Genomic DNA, 23,673 nt, shown 5'->3' with positions numbered 1-23,673 from the left:
ACCCCCCACCACTCTTCCAGCGAGACCATGAAGATAAGGATGCTGGAGAAACGTGAACATGATCAAGAAGCCCTTGTACATGCCTCACCCCTGCTTAACAAGACTGCAGTGCCCCTGGGACAATCACCAAGGACGGGTCCACTCAGCAGAGGAACCCCCAGCAAAACGCCGCTCAGGAGAGCACGCCCGCCTCCACCCCAGCTGACACCCCCACCCCAGCCCACCACTCCAACAGCTTCTGGGGCCTTTAGGCTGTGCCCCTGCTGGGCTCATCCTCCAGCTGTCCTGCATCCTACCTCCCCTCTCAGGCCTGTGGGGTCAAGTAGCTATCCTAACTAATGCGAAACTGAATCCCAAGCCAAGGCACACACACACATAGAGACTGTCTTGGTTAATGAGTAATTGACTCTCAGTGGGAATTCCAGTACAGTCTACATAAGCATCACTAAGGCCGTCTCATGGAGAAGTTTGGGAGTCAGATACTTAGACTCTCATTGTGCAGAAATACAACACCCAGAGTTCCTTCCTTACGGTCCTGAGTTAAGGAAGGACCTCAAATTCCAGGGCTGCACATGGGCTCTGCACCTACAGATCAAGCTTACTAAGATCTGTGTTCCTCCTGAGGTTTGTTTGTTTTTGAGACAGAGTCTCACTCCGTCGCCCAGGCTGGAGTGCAGTGGCTGAATCACTGCAGCCTCTGCTCCCTGGGCTCAAATGATCCTCCCACCTCAGCGGGGACTCCTGCTGTGGAGACCGACTGCTGTTTGAACAATGACAGCAACACCATGACTCTCTACGTGGCAAGAATTTCCCAAATGGGATTCTAGATCCCAAGAAGGTAGGATCTGGTAACTTTCTGCAGCACAAACTGAGTTCACTGCTCCTGAGTAGCAGGGACCACAGGCACAGCCACCAAGCCTGGCTAATTTTTATACTTTTTGGAGAGATGGGTTTCGCCATGTTGCCCAGGCTAGTCTTGAGCACCTGAGCTCAAGCAATTCGCCTGCCTCGGCCTCCCAAAGTGCTTGGATTACAGGCGTGAGCCACCACACCCGGCCCCACTGTTTATTTAGAACAAGACACATTATTTCTCCAGTACTTATGATTTTAGTTACAAAGCCACACAGATAGCACCAAATTCGAATCATATCAAGGATGCCGCTGTGCACAGCTATCCCGGCACAAGACAGCAGCACATGGATGACTGTAAGTCACCAACAACTGCCAGCCAAGGACGCAGAAGGATCAGCGCGCGTCTCCATGAACATTCACAGCACGGACGCCACGCGGAGGGAGAGGAGAGCAGGGCCGCGGCAGGCACCGTCACCGGGCCTGTGCCGCCAGGGGCCTGGCGAGTGACCCTGACGCCGAGTCAATCTGCTTCTCCGCCTGAGGCTGCCAGGCAGCCTGGAGGCTGGGAAGAAACGTAAAACGCATTCCTCAGCCGGATGCTATAAATACGCCCAAGTAAGAGGAGATGCGAAAACGTCAGTCTGGTTCTGTTCCTTCCCTTTCTCCTTCCTCCCAGCAAACTTCTGGTAAGAGAAGCCTGCAGAGTTTCAGGAGCGAACGGCATCTTCAGAGCCCACTGGCTGGGGTCGCGCTCACACATCGGAGCTCATGTGTCTGTGAGATCCAAACTGTGCCGAACTGACTTTAACTCACCTCAAGTCATTAATCTGAAGGCTCAACATCACATGGCTTTTCCTGTTAATGCACCCAATTAAGCTGAGCTTCACACAGTTCAATTCAGTAATCAGTTTCCACCCCCTTTTAGGTTTGATTAATTGGAATTTGGGAGTGGAATGAGACTGCCAGTCACACGAGTGATGTGGTCTTGTGTCTCACGGCTGTGGGTCTTCGGATGCCACAGCCCCTCCAAGAGGATGAAGGGGCGGGGCCCTGCTCACAAGGTGGCCGGGACAACCTAGATGGTCCTGTTCATTACTAACTAATAATGCAAAGATGGTGAGACCATTTCCCTGCACTGGCTGCTAGATTTTCTCCAGTAAGCACATACCAGGCAGTCAGGCCTGACACAGTTTAACATGCCCAGAAAACAGGGCATACAGCAAACGGGAAATGTCTGTTACCTCCAAGTGGGACTGAGATTTGGTGAAGGGACACGAAAGGAATTTTTGCTTTTTATTCTAGATAGTTCTAAACTATTCACTTTGAATATATCCATATATGTATAATCATTTTTTAACTGATGCTCCTGTAAGAGAAAAGTGGATAAAATATAATGGCCAACATCTTCCCTTCTGACACAATCAGACTTTGCTGCCACCGTCCGCTACGGAAACGCTACCAAAGTGGGCTCAAGAGTAGAGGCAACAGAGAATTTGATTTCAAAGAATGTGCTGAATTTTCTAATAAAGCAAAAAATAAAAATGACACCCCAGTAGTGTATGCTTCCTGCAAGTTTACAGAAATCCAGGTCGTTTCCAAGGCAGCATCGCCCACCCCTCACACCAGGTTTTCGGCCCGGCCTGGGATGAGGATGGGCCCCATGCTGGCTGCAGACGTGCCCTTCTAGAAAAAGTAACTAAAAGCTCAGCCAAGCCATGGCCAGGTTGCTCGCTGCAGCCCCCATGGGGACCAAGCTGCCCCAGCAGGCAGGGAGCGCAGTGGGTGTCCCCAACTCTGCCGTGACACATCTCCGCACATCCACCTTGGCCAGGAAACGGGGAGGTGTCTGAAGACAGAGAAGGGGAGACAGCGCTGGCCAGTGGGGCAGGGGTAGGACCAAGAGCCTGCGGGGCGGGAAGCCGAGTGGGAAGAACCAAGTGGGGCAAGTGGGCCGGGACCGATGGAGAGCGACCACGGAGTGCGGGGCAGGCACGGTGGCAAAGAGAGTGGACCAAGTGGGACGTCACACGCCATGGGAGCCACAGCGTGGCTGAGATTCAACAAGGCTCAGTCCGTGACTGCTAGGCCTGGTCTCCAGGACCCAAACTGTCCAGAAATCAGCCAACACTCCTGCAGGTACACTGCAGTGCACGGCTAGAGGAGGGAAAGGAGCTCCTTACAGACACTCGAGAAACTGCGACCCGGGAGGGGCGTTAAAGCACAAAGCCCCCATAATCCTCCCGGCATTTGGTGCTGTGCGTAGGGTGACGATGGGTGTCTCTGGGGAAGGGCGACAAAGGAAGGCTTAGCACGTCTGTAACGAATGAGGAGGCAGAGCCTGCTCCATGTCTCGAAGATCGGGTGGGACGCGGAGCCGTGACAAGGGCCTGGGAAAGAAAGTGGAGCGGGAGTGACGTCAACCTGATAAGGAAGCTGCTTGCGGTGCATCGCTGAGCTGCACCCACGTGGACACGGGCCACACAGCCCAAGACTGGGCTTCGGTTTCGACTTGATCCCGTGGGAAAGAGGGAGCCGTTGAAGGTTCCACAGCAGGAGGACCGTGGGGGCAGACAAAAAACACAACTTACAAAGGTGGGCTCTGACTTGTGTACGTGCCGCCGATTCAGCAACTGTTCAGTTAGCCACTTGTGTGGCAGACGTGTCCCCATTCCCAATGACAAGGGGCTCCTACACAGTCCAAGAAAAAGACAAAACTCAGTGGGAAGGTGGCAAAGATGGGAGCAGCAACTCAAAGAAGAGGAGATGAAAGCGGCCGCACAGGACAGGAAAACACACTTCACCGCAGCAGTCGTGGGGAAACGCAGACCTAACAATAGTCACACACTGCTGGGGGCAGCGGCTCTCGTCTTTCTCAGCTGTGGACGCGCCACAGAACGGGACCCATGAGTGAGTGACTCAGGGCGGAAGAGGCAAAGAGCAGGGGCCGGAGACGCAGACAGACCGAGGCGCAAACTGGCTGCCCGACAGCTGTGGCCTAGAGCAAGTCACTTACTCCGACTGCCTCACCCTAAGGCTGCGAGTGAGGCTTGTGTCAGTCAATGTGAGTGGAACAGCGTGGCACAGGAGGTACTCAGCCGTGGGCTTCCTGTGAGCGCTCAATACAGAACAGCCCACATGTTGTTGCAAAGATGCCTGGAGCTCCCGAGGGCCCTGACAGCCTCCCTCCCTCACCCCTCCACTCTCCCGGCCTGACCACAGCTTTCCTGAGGTCTGAAGGAAGACGTCAAGCGAACGCTTCTGTCGGACGCGCTCAGAACTGTCTCCCCTCATCTTCATGAGTGGCGATCACGGGCTGGGTCTGCCAGCTCCTGTTGCGGTCTGGGGACCGCCCGGCTGCTGCAGCAACTCTGACACGCGAAGCTGTTCTGTTTTACGGAACTGGAAAAAATTGAGTAATAAGTTTCCATTTGACACCTGGGAGGCTGCGGAAAAGCACAATGAGTTTGGAAAAAAGACGAGGCAGCAGCCGAGAGATCTCCGCGTCGTGAATCACAAACCACTCAGAGCCTGAAATGCTGAGGCCTCGCGGCGGAGGGACCGTCCCGGGTGCTGCCTGTGGGGGCGGGTAGAATGAGCCTTGCGCTCCCCGGACCCTCCAGGGCCTGAAGGCTGATTCTCAGAGAGCTCACAGGGTACCACAGGACACGGGCGCAAGCCAGCTCTGCGGTGCAGCGGTGGCCGTCCTCGCTGCCGTGAGAGCCGTGGCTCCTGCTCTGGAGAACGACTGCTGTTTGGGTAACGTCGGCAGCACCGTGGAATGACTGAGCTGCTGGTTCTCTACATGGAAGAATTTCCCCGTTGGTTCTACATTCCAAGAAGGTAGGGGCTGGTAACTGTTTCTGCAGCACAAACTGAGTTCACTGCTTGACCAGACCTAAATAAAGAGTCTTCTGAGGAGCACGCTGGCAGCGAGACGCACAGTCACACCCAGCTTTGTTCCCTGTCGCAGGGGCTGCGTTTCACACTGAAGCCTGTGGCGACCCTGTGTGGACCGAGGGGATCGGCGCCGCTTTCCCCACAGCACGTGCTCACCGCCGTCCCTGTGCTGAGTTTTGGTAACTTCCACGGTGTTGGGTCCCTGAGCTGTGATCCGTGATCTCTCATGTTACTGTTGTCGCCATTCTGGGGTACCAGGAACCGTGCCATACGAGACAGTGAACAACTGATCAAGCCTGCGTGTGTTCTGACCAGCCCTCTCCCTCTCCTCAGGCCTCCCTATTCCCTGAGAAGTGACAATATTGAAATTAGGCTAATTAGCAACGCTACAATGGCCCTAAGTGTTCCTGTGAAAGAAGGAGCCTCACCTCTCTCACTGTAAATCAGAAGCTAGAAATGATTAAACTTAGTGAGGAAGTCATGCCAAAAGCCAAGAATAGGCCAAAAATGAGGCTTCTTGCCTAAAACAGTTAGCCAAGTTGTGAACACAAAGGAAAAGTCCTGGAAGAAAATTCAAAGTGCTCCTGCAGAAAATGAGAAAGTGAAACCGCCTTCCTGCTCCTACAGAGAAAATCTGAGTGGTGTGGACAGAAGACCAAGCCAGCCACAATATTCCCTTAAGCCAAAGCAAACCCAGAGCAAGGCCCTAACTCTTCAATGCTATGGAAGCTGAGAGAAGTGAGGAAACTGCAGAAGAAAACTCTGAAGCAGGCAGAGGTTGGTTTATGAGGATTAAGGAAAGAAGGCGTCTCCGTAACGTAACAGTGCAAGATACAGCAAGCTCTCCAGAAGATCTGGCTGAGATCAGTGATGAAGGTGGCGACTCTTAGGACAGACTTTCAAGGTAGATGAAACAACCTTACATTGAAGAAGGTGCCATCTAGGACTTCCACAGCTAGAGAGAAGGCAGTGCCTGACTTCAGAGCTTCAAAGGACAGGCTGGCTCTCTTGTGAGGGGCTAAAGCAGCTGAGGACTTTAAGTCCAAGTCGATGCTCGTTCATCCCAGGGCCCATAAAATCATGCTAAGTCTATGAGTGTGCTCTGCCACTGGAACAAAGCTGGATGAAGCACATCTCTTTATGGCATGGGTTACTGAATGTTTTAAGCCCGCTATTGAGACCTACTGCTCAAAAAAAGATTCCTTTCAAAATTGGGCTGCTGATTAGCAGTGCATCTGGTCACCCAAGAACTCTGATGGAGACGTACAAGGAGGTGAATACTGTTTTCGTGCCTGCTAATACCTCATCCATTCTGCAGCCCATGGATCAAAAAATAATTTCCATTTTCAAGACATATTTTAAAACACACTTTGTACGATGATAGCTGCCATAGACAGTGATTCCTCTGATTGATCTGGGTAAAGTAAACTGAAAACCTTCTGGAAAAAATTCACCATTCTAGATGCCATTGACAACACTTGTGATTCATGGAGGGAGGTCAAAATAGCAACAGGCACAGGAGTTTGGAAGAAGCCGATTCCAACCCTCATGCACGACTCTGAGGGATTCAAGACTTCACAAGAGGAAGGAACGCAGATGTGCTGGGAGCCGCGAGGGAACTAGAATGAGTAGTACTGCCTGAAGATGTGACCAAATTGCCACAACCTCGTGATAAAACTTTAAAAGGTGAGTAGTCGCTTCTTAGGGATGAGCAAATAAAGTGGTTTCTTAATATGGAACCTACTCCTGGTGCAGATGCTGTGAGCACTGCAAAAACCACTACAAAGGATTTAGAGCATCACATAAACCTGATAAGGCAGTGGCAGCGTTTGAAAGAATTGACTCTAATTTTTTGTGGGGTTTTTTTGTTGTTTTGAGACGGAGTCTTGATTTGTAGCCCAGGCTGGAGTGCAGTGGCGCCATCTTGGGCTTCCCAAGGTGCTGGGATTATAGGCATTAGCCACTGTGCCTGGCCCTGGATTGACTCTAATTTTGAAAAAATCCTACTGTGGGTAAAATGCTATCAAACAGCATCACGTGCTACAACAAATGTTTCGTGAAGGGAGAGTCAACTGATGCCATCAACTTTGTCTTATTGTAAGAAACTGCCACAGCTGCCCAACCTTCAAGCCACCACGGTCTGCATCGGTCAGCAGCCATGAACACTGCAGCAGGCCCTCCACCAGCAGGAGGGTCACAACTTGCTGAAGCTCAGGCGATCATTAGCATTTAGCAGTAACATGTTTAAGGCATGTACACTGTTTTTTAGACATAGTGCTATTGCACACTTAACAGACCACAGTACAGTAAATAGTAACTTTTACATGCACTGGGAAACTAGAAAACCCGTGCGACTCACTTTATCGTCATATTTGCTTTATTGCAGTGGCCCGGAATTGAACCCACCATATCTCCAAGGTCTGCCTGTAGATGCCAGATCAGTGGGTTTTGGATTTCACAAATGAGCCATTCACTGGCTTTTCTTGGGCAATTTCCGAAGCACACTTTTGGGAATTGATATGCAATATTTATATAGACTGAATTCAGGACAAGCCACCTCAAAACATGGCAGTGTGGCCATTGAGAAAACAGCAGAAGGAGACCACAGAAACCAGAATTCCCCGGCCCCTTCTCCCCGGAGACAGGTCATACGGCCCTCATTCCAGAGGGGCCTCCTAGGCCTCGAAGGGAATGTCCTTATCTCCAAAGACACAGAAGTGCCTAGAAGACTCTGGACAGGCCTTGCTGAGCCCTGCAGCCTATGACGTCAGAGCACACCCTTGCCCTCTGATCATGCTTCTGCACACCTGTCCATAAAAAGTCTTCCCTGTTTCCTGGGTCTTCATTTCTTTCCTTCGTTTGTTTGTTTGTTTGTTTGTTTTGAGACGGAGTTTCACTCTTGTGGCCCAGGCTGGAGTGCAGTGGTGTGATCTTGGCTCACTGCAACCTCTGCCTCCTGGGTTCAAGCGATCCTGCTGCCTCAACCTCCCAAGTAGCTGGTATTACAGGCATGCACCACCATGCCCAGCTAATTTTGTATTTTAAGTAGAGACCAGGTTTCTCCACGTTGGTCAGGCTGGTATCAAACTCCCAACCTCAGGTGATCTGCCTCCCAAAGTGCTGGGATTACAGGCGTGAGCCACCGCACCCGACCCTGGGTCTTCATTTCTGAAGGCTCCCGTGTCACATAGAAAACCAGTATTATAGCTCCTCAGGAGGCTGAGGCAGGAGAATCTCTTGAACCTGGGAGGCAGAGGTTGCAGTGAGCCGAAATTGCGCCACCACACTCCAGCCTGGGTGACAAAGTGAGACTCCATCTCAAAAAAAAAGAAAACCAGTGTGAAATAAGTGGGTAGGGTTTTCTCTTGTTAATCTGTCTTTTGTTGCCAAAGTCTCAGCTGTGAACCTGGAGAGGGGTGAGAAATTACTTTCCCCCCCTGTGGCATATAAACCTTTTATTTGAGGGCTATGGAGGTGTCTCTTGTGCCATGAAATGATGGCTCGTTTATTCTTTACCCACTCACTCAATAAATAATTTCCTACTGATGGCCCTCACTGCCTGCTGTGGCTGAGAAAGCAAATGGGGTTAATGGCATGGCTTTGAAGCGTCAGGGACACATTCTGAATTTGAATATTCCAAAGTCTTCCATTCTGGGGGCAACCCTCGTGCTTTTCATACTACGTTGTACTGGGAGGCGACAGTTTGCTTGAAAAACTCCCGAATCTGAGACAGACGTGCTTATCGCTCTGGCTTTGCGCCCAGATGGTGGAGCCAGCATTTTCAACCATGTTGTTTTGCATCGAGTTGAATGTCCTGGGAGAAAGCCCATCTGTGTGGGGTCAGGGACGTAACCCTTATTAAGGAAGCGCAATTCTCTTGCTAGGTCATCATCTATGCTTAGCCCCTTGCTTAATTCTACCCTCAGCTTTTTCTTCTTTTTAAAAACAGCTTTAATGAAACACAATTCACATACCATACAATTCAGCCTTTTAAAGTATAGGAGTTGGCTGGGCGCAGTGGCTCATGCCTGTAATCCCAGCACTTTGGGAGGCCAAGGTGGGAGGACCACCTGAGGTCACGAGTTCAAGACTAGCCTGAGAAACACAGTGAGACTCCATCTCTGCAAAAAATTTTAAAAATAGCCGGGCATGATGTCGTGTGCTTGTAGTCCCAGCTACTAGGGAGGCTGAGGTGAGAGGATTACTTGAGACTCGGAGTTCAAAGATGCAGTAGGCTAGGGTTGTACCACTGCATCCCAACCTCACTGACAGAACAAGTCTCTGTCTTTAAAAAACAGTGTAGGAGTCAACAGTTTTCCGAACGTTCAGCGTTCCTCGACCATCCCGCCATCTTCCTCAGAATGTCTCAGCACCACCAGGGGAAACCCACCTCCTCCGCCATCACTTCCCATGCCCCCGACACCTTCCCCAGCCCGACGCAGCCACGACCTACTTTCTGTCTCTACCGACTTACCTCGCCTGAACTTTTTTTTCTGGGACAGAGTTTCACTCTGTCACCCAGGCTAGAGTGCAATGGTGTGAACTCAGCTCACTGCACACTGCAGCCTCCACCTCCCAGGTTCAAGCAACTCTCCTGCCTCAACCTCCAGAGTAGCCAGTATTACAGGCATGCGCCACAACAGCCAGCTCATTTTTGTATCTTCAGTAGAGACAGGGTTTTACCATCTTGGCCAGGCTGTTTGTGAACTCCTGATCTCAAGCGATCCACCCACCTTGGCCTCCCAAAGTGCTGGGATTACAGGCATGAGCCTCTGCGCCCGGCCTCCTGGACATTTCATAGAAATGAAATCATGCCCCTGTGATTTTGTGAATCAGCTTCTTCCACTGACACAGTTTCCCAGGCTCCTCCCCATCAGCATGTGCTGCTGCCTCCTTCCTTCTTTTCCACGGCCGAGCAACACTCCCCCATCAGAGACGTCCCTGTTCCTGGTGGCATTCTGCCCTCTTCAGCAGAGCAAGGGCTTGGAATAGAAGGTGCTGCCGTTGGAGACGTGGAGGCTGTGGCTGGGAGCCCACCACAGGGAGTCGGCTGCAGGAGGAGCCTCCCCACCATCAGCGTGGCCAGTGGAGTGAGCCACAAGCTCAAGGCCACCCCTCCCAGCAGCTATTGCTGTGGCCCCAGCTGGCAGCGTCCCGGGAGGGCACCTGTGGAGGGAAGGCACACACCCTGCAGCGACCACAAGCCCATGTCACCTGGGCCACCGAGCTTGGGGCTTCAGCCCTGACCCACAAGCCACGAGCCGACAGGGTGTAGCTGAGCCATCCGTCCAGCACCTGTCACTGTTCTCCCACCTCCCTCTAAGCAGAGATGAGACTGGCTCCTCCTGCCTCCTGGACGTCAGGGTTTCTGCCCCTGGGCTCCAGTGCTATGGTGTGGTCATCCTGACGCACTCCTAGAAGCTCAGCCACGCCTCTGTGCCCTCCTGCACTGGGGCCTCCCCTCCTTTCTGGGTGGCTGTCTTTAGGGATCGCGCTAAAAGGGAGTGGTGCTTCCTTCACGTGCCTCCTTCCCACCTCTCTTCTAACAGGACTGTGTTCATGTGAAATACTGGAAAGCCAGAGAAATATGAAGAAAATAAAAGTCACTACCCAGAGAGAACCACTATTCACAGTTTGGTGCATGTCTTCCAGCTTTTTCTGCTAGCCACATTTTCACATAGCTGTCATCGTGGGAGACGTACAGTTTTGGATCCTGAGTTTTTCATTTACTTTCTGCCACCTGCACTTTCTGATGTTATTAACAACTTTTTGCACCCTCCCTTTTCATGTCTGCTTGACACCTGAATCATGTGAACATAACAAAGCTTTAAAGAAGCTTTCCCATTTGTTTGATATTGACGATCTATCTACTGTTTTAAAATTAACATAAACATCACTGCAAAGAACAGCTTTGTGCTTTAAGTTTTCTTCAGTATTTAGGGTAATGGATTATTTTCTTGGGGCATATTCTCACAAATCAGATTGCTGGGTCACGGGCTACCGGCTGCACTCCCACCGGCCGCGCGTGAAAACAACCAGCTCACTTCCTGACATACGCATGGTCTTTTTCAGCCTTCACAGATTCGTTTTCCTCTTTTCTGTCATGGAGTAGTTGATTATTATACTTCAGAATTTTTAGGACGTACCACCTGTTTTTGACGTGTCCCGTTTAAAGTTATCAACCATGAAATCAAATCCACTTTAAAAATTCTTTGAAACCTGTTTTCCTCATATTTAGGATGCCCATGTAATGGCATCTAAACTCTCTTTTCTACAGCGTGTTCCAGGATCATGTGATTGCTTTATCCTTTTTTCTTTTCTTTTTTTTTTTTTTTGAGACAAGAGTCTCACTCTGTTGCCAGGCAGGAGTGCAGTGGCGCAATCTCACCTCACCGCAACCTCCGCCTCCTGGGTTCAAGCAATTCTCTTGCCTCAGCCTCCCGAGTCGCTGGGACTACAGGTACGCGCCACCACGCCTAGCTAATTTTTTGCATTTTTAGTAGAGACGGGGTTTCACCATGTTAGCCAGGATAGTCTTGATCTCCTGACCTTGTGATCCACCCGCCTCGGCCTCCCAAAGTGCTGGGATTATAGGCGTGAGCCACTGTGCCCAGCCGTGATTGCTTTATCTTAAGCTATCACTTTCAGAACCCTTGTAGTTTTTTCTATAATAACCAGAATTACTCCAGAGTTATGAACTACCAAGGAGCTGACCCCGGGGTCACTCTAAAGTCTCCAATCGCTACTTCCTCCTGAGGGAGCAGGCCTAGAACCTTGCAGCTGAAGCACCTGGTTACATAGACGAGAACATGCAGGGGCTGCAAGCTCCTGTCTTCAGTTCCAGATTGTGGCAAAATCCACGTCACAGTAAAGTTTACCTTCTTAGCCATTTTTAAGTGTACAGTTCAGTGGTATTAATTCCATTCACACTGTCGATCCGTCACCACCATCCATCCCCAGAACTTTTCCATCGTCCCAAAGTGAAACTCTACCGATTAAACGCTGACACCCCGACTGTCCCCCAGCCCTGGCCCCCGCACTCTACCTTCTGTCTCTATGAACTTGGCTACCCTTGGTATGTCACACGTGTGAAATCCTTTGGTATTTGTCCTTTTGCGACTGGCTTATTTCACTCGGCATAACAACCTCAAGGTCCACCCATGTTGCAGCATGTGCCAGCACACACTTCCTCTTCAAGGCTGCATGCCATTCCCCCACGTGGATGGACCACGTTTCACTTATCCATTTGCCCATCAACGGACACCGGGCTGCTTTCGCCTTAGGCTGCTGTGCATAACATGAGTGTGCAAACAGCTCAAGCCTCTGCCTCCCGTGTTATGGGGTATGTACCCAGAAGTGGGGTTGCTGAAGCATACAGCAACTCTATTTTTAATTTTCTAGGAAACCGCCATACTGTTTCCCACAGCAACTATGCCATTTTATATTCCCATCAGCACTGCACAACTGGTCCAGTTTCTCCACATTCCCTCCAACACCTGTTTTCAGGTTTCTTTAATAGCAGCCATCCTAATGGGCGTGAGACGGTATGTTTATCTTTTGACTTTCTTTTTATTAACAAGGTCTGTTGGGCTTTTAAAAAACATATCCAAGCTTGATAAGGTTATATATTCCTACATGTATCTTAAGAAAAGAGAGGGGGAAAGAGAGAGAGCATGCCAGAGGGAGAGAAAGAGCCCGTGCAGCTGGTGGCAGAATGTTCTGGACTCGAAGCCACCCGCCTTGCATCCTGGGCTGCTGCATGCACCCCTGGCCCGCCAGCCGCGGGCTGACCCAGTCACCACGGCAACCATAAATCGGAGCAAGCAGCACAGGACCGCTTCTCCTATCACTCCCCGTCCACCACACAAAGCAGTTTTCCACGATGGGGCACCACTGGCTTTGCTATTTCCTAGTCCTTCAGTGCACCAGAGAAAAACATCAAATATTGTCTGTTTCTATAAATCAAGGCCTGGATATGTGTATTTACATTTAAATTGCTTTTCTCTTCCAAAGAATCCACAGTCATTATCTGGGTATGATGTTGAGACGACTCCACGTCTGGGAGGCAAGTCAAGGTTGGAGAGAAAAACGTCTGAGAATGATCACAGCCCAACATCCAGGTCGGCCTTTGTCAGTGAGTGGGGGAAACAGCCTCGGCTTTTATTCTGCTGGAGCTACTTCCAGCGCCAATTAAATTAAACACACCTGCTTCCATTATCATCAAAAGCTGCTGAGTCCAGGCAAACAACGCAGGATTTTCAATATCACGATTTGTCTTAATGCTGCCTCCAAATAAAAGCTGCACGGAGATGCCAGGGAGCCCCTGGGGGATTTGGGCTGGGCCAGAACCCACCACTTGCCCCCCACACTGCACCCCACGAGCTGCCTGGGCACAGACACACAGGTGCACCCAGCCCCACAATTCTGTCCAGAACCCAGGGCTGGTCCCACCCAGGGTGCAAGAGCTCCTCGGTTTGGCTTCTCAGCCCCTCAGAGGCATCCACCTCGGCTCCCGCAGGATGCCCAGTGCAGGAAGACCTGTCCTGGAAAGCTCCAGGAGGGTCGCACCCCAGCCACCTGCCAGCACCCACATATGTGCAGAGACTAGCGGGTGCCAGGCACCTCTGGGCAGACCCCACCACCCTGGCTGGGATTAAATCCACTCCTCTCCACAGTCTGAGGACAGACGGGCCAGGAGCTGGGGAAAGAGAAGGCCTCCCTCAGCGCGCGCCAGGCCCTCGGGCAGCCCCCGATTTGGGGAAAGGTGGCTCCGCCCAGTGCTTTTCTCAGGATGCTCGAGTTTACCCCCACGCTGTGTGTTCAGAGCCCACAGCGCCCAGTTCAGCATTAGACAGGTCTGGGCGGCCTCTGCCCTGGGAGAGGCCCTCTGCCTGACCACGCCGGAGGGAAGGGGCTCCACGGGACCTGCCGCTTCCCGTATTTCATCATAACTGCCATCCACGTAGGCTTTCAGCCCAGCCTGAAAACAAAACGTTTGAACGTGTTTTCTTATCCACCTGAATAAGAGGAAAATCGGTGGCTTAAAGGATGAAAATCCTGGCCGGGCACGGTGGCTCACACCTGTAATCCCAGCACTTTGGGAGGCTGAGGTGGGTGGATCACCTGAGGTCAGGAGTTCAAGACCAGCCTGGTCAACATGGTGAAACCCGGTCTCTACTAAAAATACAAAAATTAGCCGGGTGCAATGGCGGGCACCCATTGGAATTGTAATCCCAGCTACTTGGGAGGCTGAAGTGGGAGAATCCCTTGAACCCATGAGGCGGAAGTTGCAGTGGGCTGAGATCATCGTGCCACTGCACTCCAGCCTGGGGGACAAAGAGAGACTCTGTCTCAAAAAAAAAAAAAAAAGAAAAAAGATGACAAACCAGCCAAGGGACAGGGACCCAGCAAAACAAGATCAGAAAGTAAGGGTTAGTGCGAGCGACGAGCAGCCGGCGTCCGGGGACCCTCTCCCCCACCCACCGAGGCCACCGCCCATTGGCCTTTCCTTGTCAGAGCGCCCGGGCAGCCCCAGCTCCACACCAGCCGCGGGGCTCACCAGGCTGGGCACTGTGCAGGGCTGGCAGGAGCAAGGCACCAGCAAGGCAGACCAGGGACACGGCCGGGACCCCACACTCACCGTTCACACAGGCCTCGGATGCTCCACAGAGGCCGTCCTCGAGTAGGCAGCCTGCAGGGAGACAGAGGAAAGGCACGGTCAGCAGGGAGACAGAGGGGCCTCCTGAGGCCGCTGCCCTGGCCCACTTGCGAGGCTTAGAGAAAGCGCCGGCCACTGAGCTGGCTCCTCTGACCAGGCGCCTCCGACCCGGCTTTTCCAAGCCGGTGTGGACAATTCTGAAGCCAGAAAGATGCGGCCCTGACTCGCCACGTGCGAGGCCTCCTGGCCCTTGTCCCGGAGCCCAGCTCCTACCTGGACCAGGCTCTCCACTGAGGGTAAAGCCTGGGGGTGAAGTCATCACAGGAGACTCCTGGCCAGCAGGAGCAGCAGCAGGGCCGGGGCCTCCCCTCGAGGCCTCCCCTGGGCCTGGCACCTCCCTCCCCTGGGCCTCGTGTCCATTGCGTGCACCACATCCCCCGAGCACCGCGTCCCCCCAAGCAAGGCTGCAGGGTCCCGGGGAGCAGAGTTGCCGCAAGAGCCCGGCTACGTCGGAAGCAAACCGTGGCGTCTGTGGCCACAGATAAGAGACACAGGAGAGGGTAGGGGGAGGAAAGGAGGCCGTGGAGGCAGCGGAGGCAAAGACGGGCAGGAAAAGCCAGCGCGGCAGGGCCAGACCCTGGAGAAGACGTGGGGTGGAGGGCGCCTGGAACCCCACCCAGGAAGGGGCCCCAAAAACTCCCCGGTGCCTGGGAGGCCAGCGACCCCAAGCCATGCATCCACCGTGGCTGGGCAGGCTGGCAAAGACCAGCATTTGGCTCCACATCCAATCCCCTCTTCAACACAGAGAGATGGGTCCAGAACACACCACCCCACCAGGGAGCAGGACGTGAGCACCCAGGAGACCTGAACCAAGAGGGCCCCTGGGCCATGACGTGGGAGTCGCACCTGCCAGCAAAGGGCAGGTGGGGTCTGTACACGCGGTGTCTTTCACCCCTTCCTGCAAAGCACAGTGCCTTCAATCCTGTTTCACCAACCGACAAATGCCTGTTCACCCACTAAGATCCCTCCAGAAGCCCCAGACTCGGGCTGTCCAGCATGCATCTCCGGACTCGCCACACTGTGCGGTGACTGTGGATTTAGGCTGTTTGCTCCTCTCCTGGAGTTCAGGAACCAGGCGCGTGTCTCTTTCCACCCTCTCCAGTTTCCTCCCATGCCCCCTGTGTGTCCGGCACAGGGCTGGTGCCCAGGAGCAAATGGGTGAATGAAGGAACTGAAGAATACTGAGAAAGTTATGAATTACTGAGGGATTCACCCCCAGGGTCACTTTAAAGTTTCCAGTCACTACTTCCTCATGAGGAGGCTGGCCAAGAACGCTCACAGTGGAAGCACTCAGTTCTTTAAACGAGCCCGTGGGGAGGCTGCAGAACTAAGGCAGCCCGGAGCCTGACAGGACGGGATGCTGGGAGCTCACAGGAGGCAGCCTCGCTCGTCCCACAACAGCTTCACGAGCCTTGCATGGGAGGAAGCAGCAGTCACAGGGCAGCCCCTGGCTGGGGTCTGCTTCCTCCCAGGAGGTGGCCTGGGTGCAGCCCCGGATGCACCTCTCCTGGCCTGCCCAGCCCAGCACCTACCACCGGTGCACACCATACCAGCCAGCAGTCACGGGGAACAGGCGGGTGGACACCCAACGATGGGAGCCTCCAATCCGAGCAGAGATTCTGTTTTTCTGAAATAACATAATCTCATGAAAAACAGCATTGCATTGCTTTTTTTTTGAGATGGAGTCTCACTCTGTCACCCAGTCTGGAGTGCAGTGGCACAATCTCAGCTCACTGCAACCTCTGCCTCCCAGGTTCAAGCGATCCCCCTGCCTCAGCCTCCCAAGTGGATGGGACTACAGGTGTGAGCCACCACACCCAGCTAATTTTTGTATTTTTAGTAGAAATGGAGCTTCACCATATTGGCCAGGCTGGTCTTGAACTCCTGACCTCAAGGGATCCATCTGCCTTGGCCTCCTAAAGTGCTGGGATTACAGGCGGGAGCCACGGTGCCCAGCTAACATTTTACTTCTTAATCTCATTTGCATACGAGCTAACCCCACACTCAGTCTGTGTTCTCTGCATTATTTCTTCATTCAAATGTGCCTGTGCCAGGTGGTGAGGCAGAGGAGGTGAATGGCCAACAGGACCCTGGCAGGGAACATTCTGAGAGACCCACACCTGGCGCTTGAACAGCAGGAAGAGAGGCAGACACTGCTCCCCACAAAAGCAGTCACCCTGAAAAGATCAGCATGGAGGTTAACGGACCTCTCAGATCCTCACACACTGACCTCCGAGGCTCCCCTCACTGCCTCCCAGAGGGAGAGCCTCAGCAGCGAGGGCCCCTCCCGCCCCAGGCACGCAGAGGCTCGCAGAGCATGAACTGGGAGCAGTAAGGACGTGACCACACAGGAAACGTGCTGGAGGTCAGTCGGCTGTCGTGGAAGGGCTCTGGTCCAGGCTCTGGTCCAGGCTCTGGCAGGAGCTGCAGTACTCTGCCCAGGATTCCAGGGTGTGTCTCCAGTGCAGGAGAGACACCTTGGGGGAAGGCAGATGCAGGGACCCTGCAGGCAAAGCCCACGTTCTAACTCTGTCTTTGTCACATGGAAATGGCAGACGACGAAGCTCTGCTAGGAGAGGCACCAGGACGAAAGCCTCTGTTTTCTTCCCATCTCTGCCTTAATCATGGCTGACGATTCGATGTGATCTGAATGAGATGTGCATCACACTTATCTCTCAGATCCTGACCTTGGAAAACCACCTGTTACTGGCATGTGCCCAGCCTGATTCTGACTCCAGAGGACTGATGAAAACCTGTACTGGAAAACCCTGCAGGACTCCTTAGTGAAAAGGCACAGCAGCAATAGTTCCCATTATTACCAGAGCTGCAAATGTTATGCATATTTCTCCCAGCCAGTTGACATGCTAATTTGACTGCTAAGTTATTTGTGTTATTTGTTCTGAAATTAAGAAATAACATATTTCATTTTCAATATCAGCCACCTACTAATAATAATTATAACCATAAATCATCCAGACAAAAAAACAGTTTCTCTGGCAGACACTGGTTCAACCCAGCCCAGGAGCCTCAGGGCATACGTTTTTCTCAAGTGGGCTCCACACCCCACACGTGGCAGCAAGTGGCGCCCTGGACTTGTGCACTCTGTCGGCTCACGGACGGCGTACACCAAGGTCCAGACATCATTCTGAGGCCAATAAGCTAAACCCACAAGGAAAGCCAACAGCAGGCTGTGGGGCCCTTAACCGTGTGTGTCCAATACTTAAAACTGGAATTCCTTCACTTCAATGTATTATCCACACTTTTGCATGAAAACATATGACATTCCCAAAATTCTCAAATTGCTCCTCTGCTCAACCCTATAGCAGGGCTGTGGTGCTCAGGGGCTCCTCCTTACTCGGTGTCCACAGGGTATCCCTCCCCTTCAGCACAGAGACAAGCACGTGCAGTCATGCATACATGCACACATACATACACAATGCACACGTGTGCACACACAAACACGCACACACACAGGCACGCACACGTGCATATGTACGCATATACACACATGCACACACACACATCTATACACAAGTGCACACACCTGCCCACATGCATCCGCACACACATGCATACAAGCACACCTACATGCATACACACATGCACTCATACATGCATGCACACATGCAGTCATGCCCACCCACATGCACACTCATACATGCATGCGCACACACGTGTACACACACGTGCACACCTACATGCATACTCATAAGTGAATGCATGTATCTGCAGACATGGGCACACAGTCATGCATGTGCGTGCACACGCACACATATGCACATGCACACACATGGGTAGTCATGCATACATGCATGCACACTGATCTTGTCCGATTCTGCTTCCCTACTGTTTCCTCAGAACTCTAAGCAGTATCTTGTCACCATTATGGCGCCCCTTTTTTCTTACCCTTCTCAAGCTGAAAATGGATCCAATTCTGCAAGGAGCCAGACTGGATCTGCCTCTCATACCCTAATTGCTCCTAAGATATGTTTATGGAGGGTTTGTAGTTCATTGTGAAATACAGAAACTGGGAACAGAGTCCACCACCTCCCTCACTGGCTGGAAGCAAGAGCTGCTGGACCCATCCTGTCCCACACGCACCTGCTCTGCTCCCTCCCATCTCTGGGCATCGCTGTGGCCAAGGCAGGCATGGCCTAAAAATCCACAGCCCCCGCCCCACCGTGTCTCCCCCCACCATGCAAGGCCCTCCCTGGGTTCAGGCTTCTCACCTGTGGAAGGAAACTGAAATGACTCCCTCACCTGCCCACAGGTCTTTGACTGCAAAGCAGGCCATGTAAGAATTAGATAGGTTTTGTGACCTAGTAACACAAGAAAATGGTTAACATAAAAGTGAATTCTCTCACCAAAACACAAAACACTTTCCCTCTCAGACCACGTGAACAGGATCGGTGAACGGGATCGTCTACAAAGCAGTAGAGTTTTAGAAGCCAAATGTATTCTCAGCTACTTTTCTTAAAGCTGAGAGCTGATAACACTACACAACCAAGAAGAATTTCACATCGTAGCCAAATGAAACCATAACAAAGTCCATCTGAATGTGCATTACAAGGCATATGTTAATACCGAGATTATAACACAGTGTTCTCACACGCCCATTTTCTGCCGCTTCAGTTTCCCTCTTCTCTGTGAGTTCTCCAGCCCAGTAAGTCAGAACACCTCGCAGTAACTTTCCCAATACACTGTGCAGTGTCAGTCTTGTCACCTAGAGGTGTTACTCCCGTGACCCATGCAGTGTTACTCCCATGACCTGTGCAGTGTTACTCCCGTGACCTGTGCAGTGCTACACCCATGACCTGTGCAGTGCTACACCCGTGACCTGTGCAGTGCTACACCCGTGACCTGTGCAGTGTTACTCCCGTGACCTGTGCAGTGCTACACCCGTGACCTGTGCAGTGTTACTCCCGTGACCTGTGCAGTGCTACACCCGTGACGTGTGCAGTGCTACACCCGTGACCTGTGCAGTGCTACACCCGTGACCTGTGCAGTGCTACACCCGTGACCTGTGCAGAGCTACACCCGTGACCTGTGCAGTGCTACACCCGTGACGTGTGCAGTGCTACACCCGTGACGTGTGCAGTGTTACTCCCGTGACCTGTGCAGTGCTACACCCGTGACCTGTGCAGTGTTACTCCCGTGACCTGTGCAGTGCTACACCCGTGACCTGTGCAGTGCTACTCCCGTGACCTGTGCAGAGCTACACCCGTGACCTGTGCAGTGCTACACCCGTGACGTGTGCAGTGCTACACCCGTGACGTGTGCAGTGTTACTCCCGTGACCTGTGCAGTGCTACACCCGTGACCTGTGCAGTGTTACTCCCGTGACCTGTGCAGTGCTACACCCGTGACCTGTGCAGTGTTACTCCCGTGACCTGTGCAGTGCTACACCCGTGACCTGTGCAGTGCTACACCCGTGACCTGTGCAGTGCTACACCCGTGACCTGTGCAGTGCTACATCTGTGACCTGTGCAGTGTTACTATGACCTGTTACTCCTGACCTGCTCAGTGTTACTCCCGTGACCTGCAGTGTTACTCCCATGACTTGTGCAGTAATACTCCCATGACCTGCTCAGTGATACTCCTGTGACCTGCACAGTGCTACTCCTATGACCTTGCCATATTTCTCTCATGACTTTGCTGAAAGCTGCCATGTGTCACCACAGTTTAACTGCGCACTGCTCATACATGATCTCTGATCCTTCCTACAGCCTGCAGTGTACCTGTTCCTGTTCCCATGTTCACCAGTGGGAAACCAGGACTCAAAAGATCAGTGACACCCACGACCAAACAGCTGGCAAACGGTGGGGCCCACCCGAAGCCTGGCCTACCTCCAAAACGTGTGTGTTTCTGCTCTGCCAGGCTTCCCAGGTAAGAGGGTGGTGTGCACCTGAGGAAGTGGAGGCAGGCGTGGAGCTCTAGGACACTGACCTGGCCGAGCTGTTCCCCAGATCCTCGCCTATGGTCCTCAGATCCTAACTAGCAGCTGCAGCCCTCATTCTTTGCTGCAGGAAACAGATCTAAGGACGGGAAAGGAGGACCTGCTGTGCCATCACTTGGCAGGCACCACCCAGAGGGACGGGGCTGTGAATGCCAGGGAGAGCCACCATGAGATGCACCGTAACCCATACACGGACCATCACTGCGCGACGATTCCCTCCCAGGGCAGAACAGCAGGTGCAGTCACAGAGACCTTGGGGCCCAGAAGGTCTTTGAGGCCGGAATGGCCGAGGCTCCAGGCCTCAAGGTTGGGACATGGGCTCCAGGACCCCCAAGGAGGAGTCCCCCACCCACAGCAGGTCTGCCAGGTGGGAGAGGCAGCCCCTTCCAAAGACCAGAGGCTCCGAGCAGATGTGGAGTCTGAGGGCTGACTCTGCAAAGGAAGGAGAGGCTTGAGCTCCAATGAGGGCAGAGGAAGGCTGTGGTCGGCGGCAGGACACACGTGCCTTTTCAATTGTGTGCCACACTTTACACTGAGGCCTATAAAGTCCAGCTGATGTGAGCTGGCATCTGAGAGCAGGAAGCGAGAGGGAGCAGAGGAGGTTCCTGGGCCGCAGGCTCAGCACCAGCACCTGCTGCCTCCAAGCCACAGACAGGAGTCTCAGAAGCCTGTGAGTGCTGGCTACTCGCTCATCGCCCTTCCTGAGCGGGGCTCACTGAAGACCTTGCTTCGAGGCCGGAATGGCCAAGGCCCTTGGATCCAGCTGCAAACAAGAAAGCATCTTCCCAGACAGCACCAACACACGTGCCAACGGGAACGCCAGGACCCCAGGGCTGTGCAAATGCAGAGAAGGAGGTCTGTCGGGGAGTCACTGAACCTGAACTGGGACAGCCTCTGAGAGGGGGATGCGGGAGGCTTCACCTCCGTCACCAGCACTGGCTTGGTACAAGGAACACACAGATTTCCTAATCCAGAAAGTATAACAAAGCAGAGTTCAGTAATCTACACCCGGCCTTTTCCTCCCTGGCCCCGCCAGCCTCCTCCTCTCTTCAGAGCTCACAGCCCGCACGTCTCATCTGACCCTGTTACTGTCGGTCACTCCGTGTCTTGTCCTGTGTCTCCCTCTAGAGCCTTAAAAAAAGCAACCGTGTCCAAACCCCAGGGACCCGTCCCTACTGCCGAGAGCAGTCCTTCGATGACTGATGTTGTCACCTGCAGCAGTGGCGGTGTCACCACTGTGGATTTCAATGTCAGAGCCCATCCCAGATGTGACTCCCGTCAAAGCCACATTTCCTTCCTCTCCCTGCAGAAAACGCTACAGCTTAGGACAGCGTGAGGCTCCGGGGTTATGCTAAATTACATTCTTTTCTAGGAATGCACCATCAGAGAAAAGGAAGGAGCAGTGTTTGAAGAGATGCTGTTTTTAAAAATCACCCTCATTCTAGAGAGAGAGCAGGGCGCCCAGGTTCCACCCCATCTCTGCTGCAAACACAATGCCATGCACCTGGCAAAGCCTCCCTCTCCCTCATGTTCTCAGATGTAAATAGGGATGTGCCCTGCCCGCTGCAGGGGGGTGAGAGTGAAGCGCCTGCCCATGGCGGGTGGGCAGTGCCTGGGCCATAGCTAACCCCCCAATCTCGGCATCCCCTCATCAGCAGCACAGACCCCTAGGACCAAGGAGTCCCCACACCACACTGAGGTTTTCTAAATGTTTCTATCTGACCAAAAACAAAAATGTGTTAAACCAAGTCCAGGTATCCAGGCAGAAACATAAAGCCATTTCCACATTAAGAACCCGTATTCTAGGAATAAGAGCCTGAAAAGTGAGAGATTAAAGTGTCTCAGCCCGGAGGCAGGGCTGCCCCTGCCAGGCTGGGCATGGGAGGACAGAGGCCCCCTGGACCCTCATCTCAGGCAGCCATGCAGTCAGAGCATCTGGCTTCTGTGGCCCAAGGCTCAGATGAAAGCTGTGATTGCAATTTCAAAGACAAAAGGAAGAGAAAGGGAGGGAGGAGGAAGGCTTCGGGCTCCTCCCAGATCTGTCTCCGAGAAAAGCGAGGCAGCCCAGGAGGCTCCTGCCAGGCCGACTGCCCATCCCTGCCTGTGACTTGCAGACAGGGCTGAGGGCAAGGAGGCCAGCAGCAGACAGCGCGTGCCCCTCTGCCTAGAGCCCTTGACCAAGGGACCTGGGTGTGGCCTGAACAGAAGTGGGCTCTAAAGGATTCTGACTGCTTCCCTGAGAGCCCAGCGCAGCCTGGGGACAGAGAACAGGCCCTACAGTGTCCTCATCCCAGAGCACTCCTCCCGCCCCTCCCCTGGGCTGCCAAGCAAAGGGCTCCGTGGGGTGATGTCCAGCCCCAGCCCCAGCCCCACCTTGACCAGGTGACCCAGCCCCACCCTGCCCACTGCACATAGGGGTGGGCATTGCTCAGGCCCCTTCACCTGGCAATCCAGGGCATGGAGCCCCCCAGTAAATCCTCCCCAATTCTAAGGCTTTCAATCACGGCCCCAGCCCTGTGTTTTGGGAACCCATGCCTTCCCTGCCTTAGCCACACTCTCAGTGCAGGCCACTTCTGGAGGTCGACACACATGCCTGCATTCCTCCCAGGGAAGGGTCCACAGCCAAACGGGGTTGCTGGGGGAGAGAGAATCACTGAGCAGATTCTCGAAGCTTCAGCCTGAATGCCCCAGAGAGTAGGAAGATGGGTGCCCCATCCCGAGGACTGCACAGTGGCCTGGATCTTAGACCTACAAGGCAGGTCCCCAAAACAGTTACGAGTGACGTGTTCTCTGAGCTGCTGCACACTCAATTGCCATGAACAACGGGAGCTGACCGTGCAGGCAAGTTTGGGCCAAGGTTTCTCCTGCAGGCACGAGAAACAGCCTCTGGGCACAGCCTCTGGGCACACTGCTGGCCCTGTTCCTGTGTGGACTCCTGTCTGTCCCCTGTGCTGTGAGGAGGGGCCCGAGGCTCACACTCCTTCCATGCTGGGCCTGCTCTACCGGGCACAGGTGTCACACATGAGCAGGAGCTGGGGGACACACAGGAACATGGAGAAGTGACCCTGCCTTGCTGGAAAGATGGATCCTTGGGGCCCAGGGACACCACGACTGGCCGCCTCCAATTCACCTCCACCCCCTACGCCTGGTCAGTCTGCCATCAGGTCCTGTCATTTGCTTTTAGGAAAAACAAAACCTCTTACTTTGATTAATTCTTCATTTCAGGTCCTAATTGCACAGGTTACTTAAAC

The 23,673-nt window shown here is 53.2% G+C and overlaps 1 protein-coding gene across 4 annotated transcripts in view; it reads right to left on the bottom strand.

Annotated features, from left to right (window-relative positions):
* Nucleotides 1-23,673, bottom strand: part of PTPRN2 (protein tyrosine phosphatase receptor type N2) — a 1,009,611-nt gene that overhangs the window by 907,333 nt on the left and 78,605 nt on the right. For 2 of the 4 annotated variants that reach the window (XM_064367124.1, XM_064367043.1), the window contains exon 2: nucleotides 14,390-14,440. The exons of 1 other annotated variant lie outside the window; for it this stretch is intronic. Coding sequence is in view for 1 of the 3 variants with exons in the window: in XM_064367043.1 (XP_064223113.1) it covers nucleotides 14,390-14,440 (51 nt within the window). In the remaining 2 variants the exon portion in view is untranslated. Of the gene's footprint in view, nucleotides 1-14,308; nucleotides 14,369-14,389; nucleotides 14,441-23,673 lie in introns of those variants that run through there. One more of the 4 variants, XM_064367149.1, reaches the window with a different exon arrangement.

This window comes from Aotus nancymaae, unplaced genomic scaffold (assembly GCF_030222135.1).
Source record: "Aotus nancymaae isolate 86718 unplaced genomic scaffold, 86718_ANA_hifiasm-v0.15.2.pri h1tg000002l, whole genome shotgun sequence".
Classification (NCBI taxonomy): Eukaryota; Metazoa; Chordata; class Mammalia; order Primates; family Aotidae; genus Aotus; species Aotus nancymaae.
Note: the sequence above shows the minus strand (reverse complement) of the source record. Positions and strands in the feature narration are given on the sequence as shown.